At 43.3% G+C, this 18026-nt stretch overlaps 1 protein-coding gene across 1 annotated transcript in view; it reads right to left on the bottom strand.

The window, feature by feature from the left end:
* The window catches only part of PPM1D (protein phosphatase, Mg2+/Mn2+ dependent 1D), a 28173-nt gene extending 17546 nt beyond the window's left edge, over positions 1-10627 (bottom strand). The window contains exons 1-3 of the mRNA XM_075719630.1: positions 10171-10627; positions 3139-3367; positions 553-677 (exon numbers count right to left, since the gene is read on the bottom strand). Coding sequence (XP_075575745.1) covers positions 553-677; positions 3139-3367; positions 10171-10627 — 811 coding nt within the window. The remainder of the gene's footprint in view (positions 1-552; positions 678-3138; positions 3368-10170) is intronic.
* Between the last annotated feature and the right edge of the window lie 7399 nt (positions 10628-18026).

Below are 18026 nucleotides of genomic sequence, written 5' to 3'. Positions count from 1 at the left end.
GATTGTTTCCCATTACTAATGCTCTCACAAAGGCAAGTTATAGACAAAACACAGGCTTGACTTTCATCCCTTTGTTCATTCTATGCTAAGTCTTGAAAGAAACAGATTCACCACAAAAGGAAGACCAAAGTAGTTCATACATTATGCAGTGAAATTTAGTCTTACCACCACCTAGTCAAAAATTACAATCCTGTTATTTCAGTAAGAAAAAGACAAATGTGCTCTCCATCTTGGAGACACATACTGCTTTGTAGATTTTCATTTGCAACAGAAATGAAGAACCATCCTTGCAAGACTGACATTGAAAATCCTGCATGTTGCGGGGAAGAGTCCTTCATTCACCAATTACACCTTTTACAGCTTTACTTGAAAAATGAAATCCATTTTGTACTCAAAAACACTTTAAAAAGGCCCAGACTTTCAGGAGGCCTTGTCATCAAGGCAACCGAGTAAATCCCTCTAAACTGTATGTTTTGGCAAAACAGATTATAATTCCATTCTGGTGGCCTGTACGCAGTGCTGTCTCACTTTCCAAACATGGGCACGACTTACCAAGCGCTCTAGCAACTGCCAGGAATGGAATCTGGTCAATGACGGTGCTGCGGCGCACAGGGCCGTTGTGAGTCAGACGAGGTCTCTTCCAAACGACACGATTCACACCAGACTTGTTGATCACACTAAAACCGTCAAAAAGAGGCAGGGGTTAAAAAGGAACGGAAAGGAAAGCATGAGTTAGTTTCAATGACACAAAACCAGTTAAATGTGCAAATATGGAGTCAATAATGACAGCACCCTCAGGGAAGTCCATGGCACAATTAAGTATTTCAAAACACACGGTATCATTTAGATAGTTTCACTCTATATTAAGGCAAAGGGAAAAGTGAGAGATGAAGGGTAGAAGAAAAGAAAAAGCAGGGGAATGAAGACCTGGAAGAAATTCTGGCTGGCTGCAACCACCAGATGTAAGAGTATCTTTTTAATCTGTTGGAGAAAAAGCAGAACTGAATTTGCCTGCCTCAGATGAGGACCATCAACATCAACTCACTCGGGTGGAAATATCATGTAGTTCCTCCCTCAGTTTTCTCCATCTGCCAAAGTTTGGCAGTAAAGAGCAGCACGATATAGTTGAAAAAAACAAAAGAAAAAAGGAGCAGCCTTCTGTAGGGATTTCGTTAATGGTACCCCAAAGCAAGGCAGAAATAAGAGAGGAATTGTTCCTGGGGGCTATCTGCTGGAAGCAGGAGATGGGAAGAAAGAGGTCTGCATTTGGATGTTAACACCTGCTCTAAGGCACTGAGCACTGGTTTTAGTTCTCACAGATGGCACTAGAAGGGTCAGAGGAGAATCTACACAGCAGGTAAGCGGGGCAGCTGTTATGGGGCAGGGGAGGCAGGGAAGGAAGAAGAGAATATGAACCATCAAGCAACAAAAGGTAATGGAGCAGAGAACTAGCAAAGCTTGGTCCCAACCAAGTTAAGAACTAGACACTTAAAAGCTAACTTTTATCCAAGGAACAGCCATTGGTAATTAGAAACTGAGAAGCTCTGGAACAGCCTCAAGATTCCTCATACTGAAGCTATTCAAGATGCACTTCCCGAGACTTCAAAGGCCTTAACAACAAGGGCATGTTTAGCTCCATCCTTTTGCACGCACAGTGCGGCAAAGTCACAAACACCACATCCTAAAACCGTTTTCATCCATTTGTACAACTAATGGCCACACAAAGCCAACTTCAGTTATTATCTGGAAGAAGACCTCATCCCACACTTGGAAACCATTACTAGGAAAATATAATTCTTAATGAAAGACCCAATTATGCTCTCCCATTAACTTTTCCCAATTTGCTCTCATGAAAGAGAGGACATTAATAAGCACAGCTGCACAGTTCCACCTCACTCCTACCATTTGCCTCACAACCGACTGCAACAGCCAGCCTGGGAAAAACAGAAGGAGCACCAGTAAAAATAAAGATAAAAAAAAAATTTTAGCCATTCCTGTTGATACAAAGTTCCAGGAAATGCTGCTTTGAAGCATAACCTAGCAAAACTGCAAGTAACCCTTTCTGAAAAGCTACCAATACAGCTAACTGATCAACTTCCACCTGCTAGAGATACAAGTATCTGGAGGTTAATGAGCAGACAGAGTTCTCGTACAAATGATGTCAACAGGAAAACCTTCAGTGATCTCTGCCTCTGAACTGCTAAGAGAAGGAAACTGTGCCCATCCATCTGGTGCGGTACTGTAGAATGAAAGAACAGCGAGCTCCTGTGAAGCTATGCCAAATGCGAGCCCTGAGGTTTGTCTCAAAACATTAGTGCCATCTGACAAACCAGCCTGCTTTCCTCCTCAGTCACAGGGAACACGAATCGACCGCGACTTGGAGATGTTCTAACATCTGCCAGCTCCTGACAGTGAAGAAATTGCCAACGTAAAGATACGTGTTAAAACGTGGTACTCTAACATTTTAAGCGCATATTTAAACACAGCAAATGCAGTATCTTCTTTCAAATCTAAGGGGTTTTTTTGTGGGTGGTTTGGGTTTGGTTTTTTTTTTTTTTTATGTTCCTTAAACAGAAGCTTTGAAGAAGCTACTCAACAGCTGCCATTGTCACCTTGGGAACAATGCAGAATGCCAGAGAAATTATTATAGAGTATTTTGCGTTAAAACTGCTGTGTTTCCACCATTTGACAAAACAGGTATGCGAGAGCTTGTATCATTATCTATATGGAAATGCAATTTTTTTCCCCTCAGACTCCTCAGATATTAATGAAAAAAAAATGGGTCAAATATCAGTATCTCCACTTTCAAAGTTTTCAGTGAACATTTAGAATTTTAACCACACCTCAGCTGCATAAGAATCCACCAGGAAATTAAAATTTTGTTTATACCATAAACCCCTAGCAAAAAGCACCACAGTATAACAATGGATCACTATAACTTATTCCCCAACAAGCTAGGAAAAAAAAAAAACCACACCTGAACAGATCATAGATAGGGAAGGAATATCAATAGACTACAAGATTCACCAGCTTGCTTGCCCCCCTCCGCCAAAACAAGCAAGCTTAAGCCTAGTTCAGTCAAAGACACAAATAGCACCCAGAGATCAAACCTGAAGTAAAAAGCACAGAGACAGTTACCTGCCCCCAAGGCCTTCAATTCTCTCCCTTTCTTTGGGAAGTTCCGGCTTGTGGTCCTGTGTCACCTCCACAGCTCTCACAAAGTCATCTTTGGGGTCATCCTGGACTCCCAGCACCACCCCTGAATCGCCAACATGAGCGACGTACATCTTCGACCCGCGGATAATTACCACGCTGGCAGTAGTTCCTGACGTGCTTGGGAGACCCGTCATGGTCTTCGGCCACTCTGCTGCAATGAGAAAAAAAAAAAAGCAAATAAAAACCCCTTTGTTTTTAATTCTGTGGAACTGGTAATGTTTTGAAGATCAACATGAAGGGTGTGTCACAGAGGCTTACGTAACGTTACAATACGGAGCGTACTTAACTATAGTACCGCCAGGCAAACCGGCACCCTCACGTCTCCCCCACTTTCATAACATCGCTCCCCCAGCTACAGTTTAAATTGACACATATATATAAAGCCAGTATCAAAGCACTGAGGTAGGATTCCAAAAACTGTCTCCTCTGGTTCAATAGTCCAACCATCCCTAGAAGAATACAGGGGAAGATGCGCTCCCCCAGGGCTGCACAGGATCGAGCAAGCGTTTTGTTAAGATCTACTGTTCACTTCCCTGTCTGAAGAGGGAGAAATGTCATTAATGAGGTCATTTTGCCCAGACATCTGACCAGCAATCAGGTTGTCTGGACATTCCTGACCCCCTCGGAATGAAAGAAAATGCTATTTTACTTTTATGTGCTGAACAACATTTTAAGTTGAGTAACATCGCAACTGCTTTATTCACATTTCCTTTTGGAGGACTGAATAATGCAGACTGTTTAAGTATGCTATCCACAATCCAACACAGAACCTTCTTCAGAAGATATCCCTTGAATTCAGAACAATAAAATACCTATGCTAGCGTTAACTACGTGTGGTTAGGGAAATCTCCTCTCCACTGCTTTGCCCTCAAAACACTTAACATTAATTTCCTACTCTCCCCATTTATGTCCAATCCAAATTTCTCTTTGCTGCTTTTTCTTTTCTATTTTTGTGTCTACACACCCAAGTTCATCTTCTTCCCAAAACTCCACAAAATGACTCAGACGACCTCCCAACTGAGACAGATTAGCCACACCAGCCCTCGTCCCTACTTCAGTACCCTCAGAAAACAGGACTCAAGTTCCCGGTTATCGGTTGACTTCAACTGTCAACAGCAACCTCATGTTTCTTCTTCACTGCACCCACTCATGGCTTCAGACAAACTCAGAAGGGAGACTCATCTCCTTGTCACATTCTATCTTCTGCACTTCACAAGTCACGCTCGCACGGTACGATATAAAAATTCCACTGTGATACACATTCCGTTTGCAGGAAATACCCAAGCCAGACTGCCAAAGTACTGTATTATTTAATTTCCTATGGCACAACAAACACACAAGGGGAAAAAAAAAAAATGGCACAACAAACACACAAGGGAAAAAAAAAAAACAAACACACCAACACACAATTAGGCCTTCCCCTCTGTGAAAACAGATATTTTAAACTTCAAAAGTTTTAAGCAGAAGCAGAAGATTAGGAAGGTAGTAAGTTCTGGTGCCAGTGAATGATGTTCACATGCCCCAGGCGAGAAAGAGAAGACCTGGAAGACGCACTGAAGGAGAAGCAGAATTACACAGACAGCCTGATGAGAAAAGCTGCGTTTCCTCAGTGTTAGCTACCAAGATACCCAGCATATTTAAACATTTAAGCTCTAACAGAGTTCTAGCTTGGCGTTCTAAATACTAAAACACACTTTTGCCCTAAGAGTAGCTTTATTTCAAGAACACAAACATTCAATCAGCTTATTGGAAGTACTTTGTCTGGCAATTTTAACTGTGGATATTAAATCTAACACATTCCAAATGGAAAGCAAATGAGGGAGGAAGCCAAGTGGTAATGAGGACTTCAACCACGCACTTAACAGAAAACAAGCTGCAACTAATGACTTTCTGTCAGTGTAACAACCCCTCAATAGCAACAAAATATATTAGAGAGTCAAATCAGTCTTTATGGGAATGAAGAGCACGGAGAGTGAAATCACCCACTTATGAGAAAAAGAATGATACAGCAGCCTCAGATTTCGGGAGCCAGAAATTAGATCTGCCTACCATCAAGGGATTTTAGTTTATGCCTTGCTCCTGTTTAGAGAGAAGTATTATACCCAGCACAGTATATTCCTTTCTTTAGAGATTGTGTGTCATCAGAAATTAACAGAAGTGTCAAAACTCCAGAGTTTTCTTCTGAGCTCAAGTACTAAAATCAGTCACTTGCCCAACTCCTTCACATAGCAGGAGCACGTTTTTATCAATCTTGTAACTTAAGCAATAGGACATCTTTCTACAACAATTTTTGCCTCTACTTGAAAAGCACTACCCTTCACTCAGTTTTGTAAGTTTGAGTTTGTAAACTCAACTGGTTTTGTAGCTGGCATATCAGCCAGTGAATTGAAATTGTCACATGCTATCTAGGAGAGGAAGTATAAAGTGTTTTGCTTCACTGCATTTGACTTCGTTACATCTTTTTTTTCCCCTTTATTCATTTCGGGGGGAAAAAAAAACCACACACAAACATTTTAGTGCAAACTATATGGAACCCCTGAAAACAAACATATGCAGGACACTATCATCAAGAAAGTTTTCTTCCTTGCTGAATTATTCTCCTACGTGACCCAGCAAAAGTCACCAAATACTATTTTTAAAGCCTTGTTACCTTGTTATTTTTCTTGTATTTAGATACAAGATACAAGACAAACATTTTGACATTAAAAAAAAAGGCCTATATTTCTGTTGTAAGATACTACGATAGTCCAAACGCAGGCATGATCAAAAGGCATTCTCTCCTCTAACAAATTAACTAACTGAGAATATATGCTAATTAACAGTTTAGAGTAGCAGCGCATCAAACTCTTCCTTTTGTAGAAACATCAGCTCTGGTTGCCATTCTTATTTAAATACACACATAAGATTTCTTTCCCTACCTGGCCACACCAGCTCCAACAAACACAAGGGTTTTCTTAAGCACACAACTGGCATTAGTAACATCCCTTCAAAGTAACAGTACTAAATGCCATCCACTTTTGAGTTTAGAACTTTACTTCGGTAAGTTCAGAGCAAATTATTGCCCATTTTTCATACCACAACACGTTGACAAATTAAAAGAAATCCTGAAATTACAACAAAGATCTCAAAACAAAATTCATACTTCAAAGATATACCCGAAACGTCCACGGATGACATGTAACTTTAGCAACAGAGAAATACCTCTAGATAGCCCTCTGAGAAAACAAAGGTAGTCAAAGTTTCCTTGTGGGCCTGTATCCCTAATTCTGTATTTATTGTCATGAATTACTAAGCTACGTACTAGGAACATCCATAGATCCCAGGACCGACACGACTCCGCTCCAGCTAGAGAGCTTTAGATGCGACAATCACAGCATTTGTCAAACAGTGCCGCGCACACGCTGAACCCGCTGATGCGAATGGAGAGCAGGAGGTAAACCCACATCTGTGCCTCGCAGGGTACTAACAACATTGCTCCTTACAGGCTCTCACAATACCTGCCCAGGAAATACCACATTTTCCAGTTTAACAGATGCACTTCCCACTCTTCCAAAAAAAAAAAAAAAAAAAAAAAAAAAAAAGGACAAAAAACCAAGAATGCATGTTAAGTGTTCAAGCTATCTGAAGCTATCAAATTCATCATCTAGATTGTTCCTTACAACAGTAGACAGTTTCAAGAGACAAATCCATGCAGCTTTCCAGGACTCAAAGTTGTTTATACACAGCTAATTACTTCTTACTTTCTTCACCCTTCTGGTGGAGGGACTGTAGAGAGGGGTAGAAATTGGTTTAAAACAAACGACCCATCCCAAACAGTGTATCTGTTACACCAAAATACACCTGGATACCACATCTGTAACAGGGAAGAAAAAAAAAAAAAAAAAATACTCTGCCACAGTCTAAAAAGCTAATTCACTTATGATGGTTGGCGTGGGATCTGAAACACACAGACCACTCCAGAACGCGTTTGTGGAAGTTCTGCTCCCGTTTATTTTTGAGAATGATTCAGAATTATTCTGGGAATCAAAAATTGCTAAAGAATATATTTCATTTTTATTTCACTGGTTTTATATATATTAAGTCAAACTACAATACCTCATTTCAAATTAGTTTGATTCTAAAACTAAACTTTCAAAAAATACATGCTGTATGAACTTTTAATACAGCAATAGATCATAAAAATTTCACATTATTCTGAAAATCTGCATTGCCTCAAGTGGTATAGGTCCTTTTCAAAGAAGAATACATACATAAACTCTTAAAACACTTCTAAGAGCAATCCTGAAATTATGACTTTGCAGTGGAAATTACAAAAAGCCTTGTTATTACACAAGAGATGAAAATATTATTTGACTTTCATTGCTTCAGTTAAATTTAATGGGAAGAGTTATAACCAAAGCAGAAGCATGCAACTCTTTCTAAATTGTAACTAGTAATGCTGAAAAATGGTTTGAATAGTATCAAGCTAAATACAACATTTAAAAGCAAGCTCTTGGCTATACAAATAACAAATTACTCAAAAAAACATAAACCTATGCAATCCTCAGGAAAGTCACATCAAAATCTGGGACCTCCTGAGTATGCTTCTTGCAAACACCTTTCCTACCACTGCCAGTTGTAGAAACAGGCTTCAAATAAGAACTTTTACTCCCAAAATTACTCTTTAGCAGACAGATAATTTTATTACTATATAATTAACCCCAAAATTATCAGCGATGACAAAGGGGTATTTTTCTATTTTAACTTTTCTGGTACTCTCATTATCAATGTGTTTCCTGTCTATCACAGATGGCCACTGGGATGACCCCACAGCTTCCAAGAACTAACAGAGCAGCTGAGTATGAGCTCCTCTTCAAGGGCCATCGACTGGAAGCAATAAAGACTTCATCCTTCACACCAAAAATCCAAACACTTCTCCCACCCCCATTTCAAGACACCAAAACACTCCGTCTCCCTTTCATGTCCGTAGTGTCACCAATACACAGTTAAAGATCTGCTCTACATACGATGATATGGAAAATGATTTATTGTAAGTAAAATGTGCACTGGGATTCCATAACATAGTATGAGAAGTTACAAACTAGCTCTAGTAATGCTTTTGTCCCATAAAACTCTAGCTGTTACGCACGTGCAGCAGAAATCGGTAAGACCAAACATACTACGTGTAACTTTACTATACAGCCTACCTAAAACTGTCATCAAACACTCATAGCCCGGGCTATGTTGTTTCTCACAACAATTTAAATCGGTTCCACAACCCAAGTACTATTTGCTAAACACCCATTACTAAAACAGTATTTCCTGCATTCTGTCACTTCACTCCACCTCTCTCCATTTTGTATTCACACATAGAGTGACAAATAACAGGTCGGGGATACTACAGCTAGACAACTAAACTCCTTGTCTTTCTCCCCCATGCCATCTCCCCCCGCATCACGCAAGCCTGCAGCCCAGGAGGATGTTACGTGCCGCTCACCACTCGCTCCCCAGCATCAAGGTTGTGGTCAAGTTCGGGTGCTTCTAAAATTCACACCCTTTCCTTTCTGTCCAATATCAGCGTGCCCCCAACTTTGCCATTCCTTCCCCCGTATCTTTCCAAGTGCCCGGCATTTGTGCAACTTCTCTACGTTGCTACTCTAGGAAAAAGAAAATGAAACTGTTTTGACACTGTAATCCCCCCCACCCACCACGACTCACTTCACTGACACCCCACGGTGCTCTAAGGGCAATTCTGGCTTACGTTTGCCTCCCAAGCCCAACTGTCCGTATCGCTGTCTATGGGTTTGATCCAATTTTACTGCGTTCCCCTCCTGCCTGCCTGCCTTCGTATGCTGTTCAGTGTTCTTATATGTTCTCTTTCTGGGGCTTTTGAATACATAAATGCATACACAATACACACACTCTCATTATATATAAACAACAACTATACTCTAAATAAGCCGTAACCCTCACCTTACCAAGGGGAGGGGGAAAGAAAAAAAAAAAAAAAAGAAAATCCCTTTCAGAAACTCAATTCTACAGTCTGACTAGATCTCAGGGAGAAGGAAAAGCACAAGAATCATTACTGTCACGCGTCTTGTCACTATCCTCTCCTTCACCCTCACCGATTTAGGACCCCAACTTCCATCCTCCTGCAGTTAAGCAACCAATCTATGTAACCTTCAGGACACTAAGTATGTTTTCTGTTTTGGCAGGTACCCCGCGTATTCCCTGATGCTCAAACGATAAAATGAGTGAACGGTTACCTTTTACGAAACAGCCACATTTTTAATCCTTCCATTAGGACTCGATAGAAACAGTCGGAATCAAGGCACGGTTAGGGAAAAAACACTGTCCGAGCCCATTTAAGGTTGCTAAAATTACTTTTTTTTTTTTTCTTTTTCATGATAGTCTGGACAAAGGAAAGCTAAGGTGGGGGGGGGGGGGGGGTGTTCCATGCAAATCCCCAAGGCGTCAGGACGAAGACCCCTCAATAAACCGAATTCGGAGACCCGACTTGCAACACCCTGAAAACAAACTGCAGCTCTACCGTCACACCACCTCCTGCTACACAGCACAGCCGTCCTACAACGTGTCCTCGCCCTCCGATTCTCTCTTTTCTCCCAGTTTGCTCTCCAGCTTTTCCTTGGCTTACCGAATTACTCGTCTCCGCACGAAGCCACATCCCGCTCTCCGCTCTCCCAGCACACAGGGGGAGCGGGGCTCCCCAGCAGAGACGGGCGCGGGGGCAGCGGCGCCCAGAAGCGGGGCGCCCCACGCTCGGGGCACCCGGGCAAAGGCAGCGAGCGGCGCCACGCCGGGGGATTCGCTGTCCCCCCGTCCTCACCGCAGGGCGCTGGGAGCCACGGGAGAGGCACGGCCAGGCGGGAAGGCCGCGGGCCGCCGGCGTTCCGCGCTCCGCCGGCGGGAGGGGACGGGGGCCCGGCTGGAAGGCGCCGATCGCCCGTAACTTACGCAGCTTTTTCCACATGGCGCGGTGGCAAGCGATGAAGCCCTTGCGCAGGGCCGCGCACACCTCGGCCGGCTCCGCCGAGCCGAAGCCCTTCTGCTTCTTGATGAAGCCCCACAGGTTCTCCCGGGCGAACTGGGCCGCCTCCCGGCCGCCGTGCCCGTCGCACACGGCGAAGAAGGCCACGGAGCGGCGCGGCCGCCGGCCGGAGCCGGAGCCGGGGCCGAGCGGCAGCGCTGCCTCCTCCGGCGCCCGCGGGCTCCCTCCCCTCCGCCGGCCGCTCTCGGCGAGGGGCTCGGCGGCCCGCGGGCCTGCGGGCGCCGCTCCGCCTTTGTGCGGGGGGCCGCGCTCCGCCTCGGCCGGCGGCTCGGGCTCCACCACGATCTGGGTCACGTCCTCCATGTATTTCCTGCCGCCCTGGTCGGAGAACACGCTCACCCCCAGCGAGTACGGCCCCTCCATGGGGGGGGGAGTGGGGAGGCTCGGCGCGGCGGCGCCCGCCGCTCCCCGCCCGCGATGGCTGCCGGCCCGCCCGCCCCGGACTATTGTTGATGTCGGCGGCGCCGCTCGGGCATGGCCGCTCCGCTCCGCTCCGCTCCGCCCGCCCCCGCCCGCCGCCGCTGGAACGGCGGGGCCCGCGCTCCGCGCCGCAGCGCCCCCTGCCGCGCCCCCGCCCGCCGCCGCCTGGCCGGGCCCCCGCCGCGCCGGAAGGGGCGGCCGCGAGCACCACGGCGCCCCCTGCCGCCGGCCGGCCGGCACGCAGGCAGCTCCGGCCGCAGGGCCGGGCGCGGCTCTACTACAGGCGGCCCTCCTCCTCCTCCTCCTCCACTACAGGCGGCCCTCCTCCTCCTCCACTACTACAGGCGGCCCTCCTCCTCCTCCTCCTCTACTACAGGCGGCCCTCCTCCTCCTCCTCCTCCTCCTCTACTACAGGCGGCCCTCCTCCTCCTCCACTACAGGCGGCCCTCCCCCTCCTCCACTACAGGCGGCCCTCCTCCTCCTCCTCTACTACAGGCGGCCCTCCTCCTCCTCCACTACTACAGGCGGCCCTCCCTCCTCCTCCTCCTCTACTACACGCGGCCCTCCTCCTCCTCCTCCTCTACTACACGCGGCCCTCCTCCTCCTCCACTACACGCAGCCCTCCTCCTCCTCCTCCTCTACTACAGGCGGCCCTCCCTCCTCCTCCTCCTCTACTACAGGCGGCCCTCCCTCCTCCTCCTCCTCTACTACAGGCGGCCCTCCCTCCTCCTCCTCTACTACAGGCGGCCCTCATCCTCCTCCTCCTCCTCTACTACAGGCAGCCCTCCTCCTCCTCCTCTACTACAGGCGGCCCTCCTCCTCCTCCTCCTCCACTACAGGCGGCCCTCCTCCTCCTCTACTACAGGCGGCCCTCCTCCTCCTCCTCTACTACAGGCGGCCCTCCTCCTCCTCCTCTACTACAGGCAGCCCTCCTCCTCCTCCTCCTCCACTACAGGCGGCCCTCCCTCCTCCTCCTCCTCTACTACACGCGGCCCTCCCTCCGCCTCCTCCTCCTCTACTACAGGCGGCCCTCCCTCCTCCTCCTCTACTACAGGCGGCCCTCCTCCTCCTCCTCTACTACAGGTGGCCCTCATCCTCCTCCTCCTCCTCTACTACAGGCGGCCCTCCTCCTCCTCCTCTACTACAGGCGGCCCTCCTCCTCCTCCTCCACTCCAGGCAGCCCTCCTCCTCCCCTACTCCAGGCACCTCTCCTCCTCCTCCTCCCCTACTCCAGGCAGCCCTGCTTAAGGCTACAGGCAGACTTCACTAGCTGTAAGTAGGGCGCCAGCTTCTAATTGGAAGCATGGGACTCTCCACATTGCTCCAGGAATCCCAGCATGTTATTCCAGCTCCCCACCCCGCGTCTTTCCCTGCTCCTGGCCTGAAAGCCCTGCTTTCCCACTTGGACAATAAGGATTCCCACTGGGGATTTCCCTGGAGTTACACATCCCAAGGGACGTGCTGATGCAGCGTTTATGCTTGTGACCGTAAGACTTCTAAGATGCTCCCTGCGTACTGGAGGGTTTTGTGCATTTCATTTTTATAGCTGAAATTCTAGACGTCATTTCATTTGCCATCTACTACCGCATTCAGCTCCCAGAGCCCCTTCCCGCTACAAGCTTAAGACAGCTAAAGCCATTACTGAATTTCGCAAAAATACTTCCACTGTCAGGAAAATGGAGATAATTGTTTGGCTTAAGTACTTTGGATTTCCTTCCATTAACCACATTAAAGTCAACAGTATTCAAAAATAAGAAATATATCAACAAAGCTTTGAATTTCTAGAGCGCCTAGGGATTTGAAAACCTGTTACAAATGTTAATGAATTAATCCACGCTAATCCTGTAAAATAACTATCCCTTCTTATTTTACAGGTGTTTATACCATCAGATCAATCATCAGCCAAATATAGAATTGAGAAATCCTGCTTTAAAAATCTGTCCGTGAAGTTTCCCAACACTTTTATACAAGTACATTTGCCACATAGATGATGAAATGTATACTTTAAGGGTGCGTAAAGGAGACAAAGACTAATTTGACTTTTATACGATCCAAAACACCACAACGTCTCCCTAGTTCCCTTTTAATTAACATAAAAGCATGGCACATCAATTGCCAGGCCTGCAGAAGATCCACTGCCATCCACAGCACAGCACACATAAAAGGGGATGAATAGATTTTTTTCAATTACTTTTTAATACAAAGTAGCCAGAAAACAAGGAAACTGACTTGAAACTATTGACAAAAAAAAAAAAAGACAAAATAATATTGTCAGATCTGTGTCATCATAGGGACAACTAAAGTCTATTACTTCTGAGAAGTACAATATCCCTATTTCATAGCTGAATAAATGTAGCCAGAGATATTATTATGTAAGGATTAGTACCATTCAATATAGGTAATACTTTCCCAAACAATTTAGAGTGGAAAAAATCATAGGCTACTCCAAGAACAGAAACAAAGAGATTGACTCCTACCCCTATGTTTTACATAAACATATTCTAGGTAGTCTGGTATTTGTAAAGAAGTTAAGGAAACAAAAAGGGAAAAAAAAATTAGTTATGATGGAAGAAACTCCTCAAACTGCAAGGTACTTCTGTCTTTTTTTTTTTTTTTTTATGTCCAAGTATTGCTTTCGCCTTTAAAGTGGAATAAAGTGCCTCATTTCTGTCAATCCTAACTTTTACAGTTAAGACAATAGCACCATATATAAAGCATACCTACATTCACAAATTTAATTAAATTACAATACATTAAAGATGTTCTTGCACGCAACAACTACATTCCCAAAACCGCCGTTGGAAAACAAAAGTGCTTCAAGATTTGCAGGGCACACAACCAGCACATCCTCCAGCAACTCAAACCATATTTCCTAATTTTCTCCTGAAGTCCTTTAGCTCACCAGAAACTTTGATTCAACTAAACCAGACGCTTGCAGAAATAGGAACATGCATCTAAAAGTTGAAGGTGCAGGGAAAAAAAGCTTTTAATAAAGATGAAGTTTGATGGAGAGCACCACTGCAGTTTCTGCACTCCAGGACCTAGGTCATAGGCAATAATTGAAGGGCAATTTAGCATTTTTTCACACACCTCTCATTCATATATAAAAATGGGGAATAGTTTTCTTGTTTTTATACTTAAAGGAACCAAATGCTAAGCAGAAACTGCCCATGGTCCCCCAGCTATTTCAGAGACAGAAGATTCTGAAGTTAGGTTAAGTGGCTTGTCAAAATTAAAAGCTCTTTTTTTTTAATATACAAGTTACAAACATTTAATGTCAAATGTTTCTAAACAAAATACAATCAGATATTTACTTGACAATAGTTTTCTCTCATTTTGGCTAACAGTTATTGAAATAAATCCATTTCAGAGTGTACAGGCATTATTATTGCTTAGTCCGGTTCAACCAATTCAAATAATTTCTCAAAATTAAAGGCCACAATTTCTTCTGTGGATGAAAAGGTTTTAAAGTGTAGCTTAAAAAAATTCTCAAATAGGCTTAAGCTAAATTAAATTAGTTACATTTTAAAGAAAAGAATTACTCCATCTTTAGCCAAACTAGATTAAGCAGCTGTAGTTTAAACCCAGACGAATCTGTTAGGTTAGCTGACATCAGAAGTGGTGACATGACTTCCATGAATTACTTTACTTTCTAACGTTTACTAGTATATCAAGTAGTCTGTTAGATATAGCCATCAGCAATCTCACTAGGGTATCTTTGAGAATTACCTATCCACAGGCTCAAAGACTGAAAAGCAAAAAGAAGAAACAGAAACATACAAAGGGGAGTAAGATGCACGGGGTCAGGTGCCTGGAGCTCAAGTACTGCAGAACGGAGGGGGATGTTGTAGTAGAGACAGAAGAACCAAGAGAAAGCGTTGCACACCAACACATTGTTCCTCAGTGACACCTCCTGTGAATCTGAAATTAAACATTTTCTAGGTCTACACTCAACCAAGTGAATAAACGAGTCTACCTCCTCAGCAGGTGTGGCAGGGAAGAAGGCTTCCACAGGCACTAACATTTTTCACAGCAGTACTCCTTTCCCTCAGCTCCATCAGACAATAAAAAGAACCGAGACAGGTCCACTCATCTGAATTCCCCATCACAAGCCAGTGCTGGGTGGCCAGCATCCTGCCCTCTCTTTTCTAGTAGCATGCTTTATTTAAAGTTAGCCAAAATTATATATTGTAAAAGCCATGAATAATTTTGACTGACAGATGAAAAATACAAAATTGTCAATAGCTCAGATACGTAAAAAGCTCATAACCTGGGCACAAACTTACTAATCACAGAAGAGCAGAAAGCAGCACTGCCCATCCGGCTTTGGCAAACCTAAGTTCTTAAAGCCTTCTTAATATGTAAGGCACCTCAGCTGACTTTGGTGACTAACCTTCATGTCTTATTGCTTACAGCCACAAAATAATCCTTCTCCTTCCTCCAGCCCCTAAGTAAGCTTCGACGAGCCCAGCTGACAGTGACCAAAGGCTATCATACCTCTTATGTCTTTTGCATAGCCTAGGTGAAATGTGTCGGTCATCTCAGCAATAGTCTCAGATAAAGCATGAGAAACTCATGTAAAAAGAAAATCAAACTGAAGAGTACCCACATTTTTAAAGGTTTTTCCCTAGCCAATGAAGGAGTGCAGACCTGACCATGCAAGGAGTTAACACCCTCTGGGTCTGATGGAGTATAATCTCTGTTTCTTCATACTTCCTGAGGTATGACCATAATGGCATTGCTTCAACATTTCATCCCGAATGCGACTCCTGAACTGATGTATATGAAGAATACAAAAATGAAAATTTATTTATCTGGGTTGCAGTAAACATGAAAGAAAAAAAAAAATTACCATCATTAAAAAAAAGATCTGACAAGTTCATGTGAATGCTCTGCGTTTAGCTCTTGTTTTAGAGCAACAGTCTGTTATGTTGGCTCCTCTACAGTTTAATGATTTCCTGTTAAGAATTTAAAATTGGAAGCCTCCAACAACTTCCCCATAAACTATTTTCAAGGTTCCTTTAATATCCACATCAAGGAGATATAGTAGGTTCATATGTTATCCATGTCAGTTCACTTCCTTCCCACTTCAAAATAAGCACATTGCAGGAAAATTCAGCACGGTTTTTTTATTTTCTTAGAACCTTTTCTCCCACTAAGTATGTCCAGCTATAGCAATTAAAAAAATAAAACTGTTCACATACACAAGCTCATATTTAAACCATGACAAAATGAGAACCGCTGGTCTAATCTGAAAAGGCTAAACTATGCTAGATTATGATCCAAATCCAAATTTTCCATTGCTGAGTTAGCTTGAACCTTCAACTATATTCATACTGAACTTCATCCATGCTAACACACCAATTTCACAGACACATTTTTGCTCTTTGACAAGTACCTTACCTTTAATGAAAACATGCAAACAATAGTCTTGCCCTGGCAGCATATGAAACAGATTCGATCTTTTTCATCCATGCTTTCTAGAACTATATTCCTGCAAAACAGACACGGCATTTATTTAGTACTTTTCACTTACACATCTCAAACTATATAGCACTCTTATAGCACTCTTTTGACTCAGAAACGATATAATAATTGCAGTAGTTATGCTATTGCACCACATTTACAAAGTTATTTGAGCTAGGCATATAAGAGGCAGAGCATCTGCAGGCACCCCATCTCAGTTCCTCACAGGGTCAATGAAAGGACTCGCAAACACTAATCACCACCTTTCTAGCCTTTCTAGCAAAAATCAGCATCTATACCTGTCCACCAAAAATGCCCGTTATGTGAACGCTTTCTAATTAATTTCAGTTAAAAACAAGTCAGGTGAAACTGCAGTTGACTTAACCTGACCTAAGAACACACCAGTGGAAAAAAATGCAGCAGTAAGAGAGGCAATCCTGCTGCTTCTTGCATAAGCTTTAACAGATGTACAGCTCCTAATTTGGCTGAAATATAAATCTGCACGCACAACTTAAAAAAGAAAAAAACAACAAAAAAACCCCCTTTTCAGTTTGCAGCTCAGCCACAGAGTCAAAAATTGTGAGACAAAGACAACATTACTACTTTCTGCAGTAATTTGCAGACCAAATTGACTCGTTAGACATGAAACCATGGTTTCACATAAAGGTTTGGAAAAAGCTCATGTGAACAACCTCCTCTAGCAGAGGTGAACTTCAGCAGCTCACTGTTGTCCAGAAATAGTAAGTTGGTACCAATATCTGGTTAGGATTTTTTTTTTTAAGGGTTTCGAGGAGTTTTTTTGTGATGCAGAACATCAGGCTCCAACCACATTCTATTGAAATTACACAACCATCTTTCTTTGCAGATGTAAAATCTCTTCTATGTGAACTTCTTCAACAGAGGGAATTTTGACAACCAAGAGGTTGTTTGATCTCTAGGGGCACTTTTTATAATAGAAGACTATGATTAGATTTTCTTTATACATTTACCCGTTATTAGGCTTGTCTGCATCCCCATCCACTACAATGATACACAGATGTACAGAGCCATTGCGCTCCATACGCTTTACATGTGACTTGTTCAGATACCCAGATGCATCTTCAAAAGCTAAAATTACAGAAGACAGACTGACTGAATGCTTTTGCCTAAACAACACACATTAGCATTTTGCTTTCAGACACGGGCAGTATTTGTAAGTGTCCTTTAAATGTTTCCCTATATAAAAAAGACAAAAGCAGAGAGAAAGATACCAACAAAGATAAGAACATCCATCAGAACCTCTGCCAACAAGCACTGAAGTCAGAAAGATTTTTCTAACATCTGCAACTATTAATGAGTAATTGCATTAAAATAATTTATGGATGTGAAAGGCACACCATTGAATGGAACCATTTTGCTAATAAGTTCCCAATACAGCTTAAGGAAAAAAAAATCCATTCAACAAATAGGATAAGTTTAACTTTAAAGCTATTCAGAGAACCAGCCAATTATTTAATAAAAGAGACTTTTGTAAGTCTGTTTTGCTACTATGTTACTTTGAATGGTTACCTACTATCGCCACATTAAACACACATACACTGAATCAAGCACTCCACCAACTCGCTAACAATGCCTTTAAGAACAAAATATGTATCTACAATATAAAAACACCAAATTGTTCAATACATAAATATATCAAGCCATACCGTACTAATAAATGACAAACGCTACTACATCTAAATTTTATTTCTGCCTAGAGATTAAATCACTTTTGCTGTAAGGATTATTCCTCAGGCTCTACCAAAACGAATTACAAACTGAAAACATAATATACTCCAGAGAGAGTTTATACCATGTCCTTCTTTCACAGATACGTTTGTCTCCTTGAACATGCATG

The sequence above is a fragment of the Pelecanus crispus genome, chromosome 12, assembly GCF_030463565.1.
Source record: "Pelecanus crispus isolate bPelCri1 chromosome 12, bPelCri1.pri, whole genome shotgun sequence".
Classification (NCBI taxonomy): domain Eukaryota; kingdom Metazoa; phylum Chordata; class Aves; order Pelecaniformes; family Pelecanidae; genus Pelecanus; species Pelecanus crispus.
The sequence above is the reverse complement of the archived record's forward strand: the minus strand, read 5'-3'. Positions and strand labels throughout refer to the sequence as shown.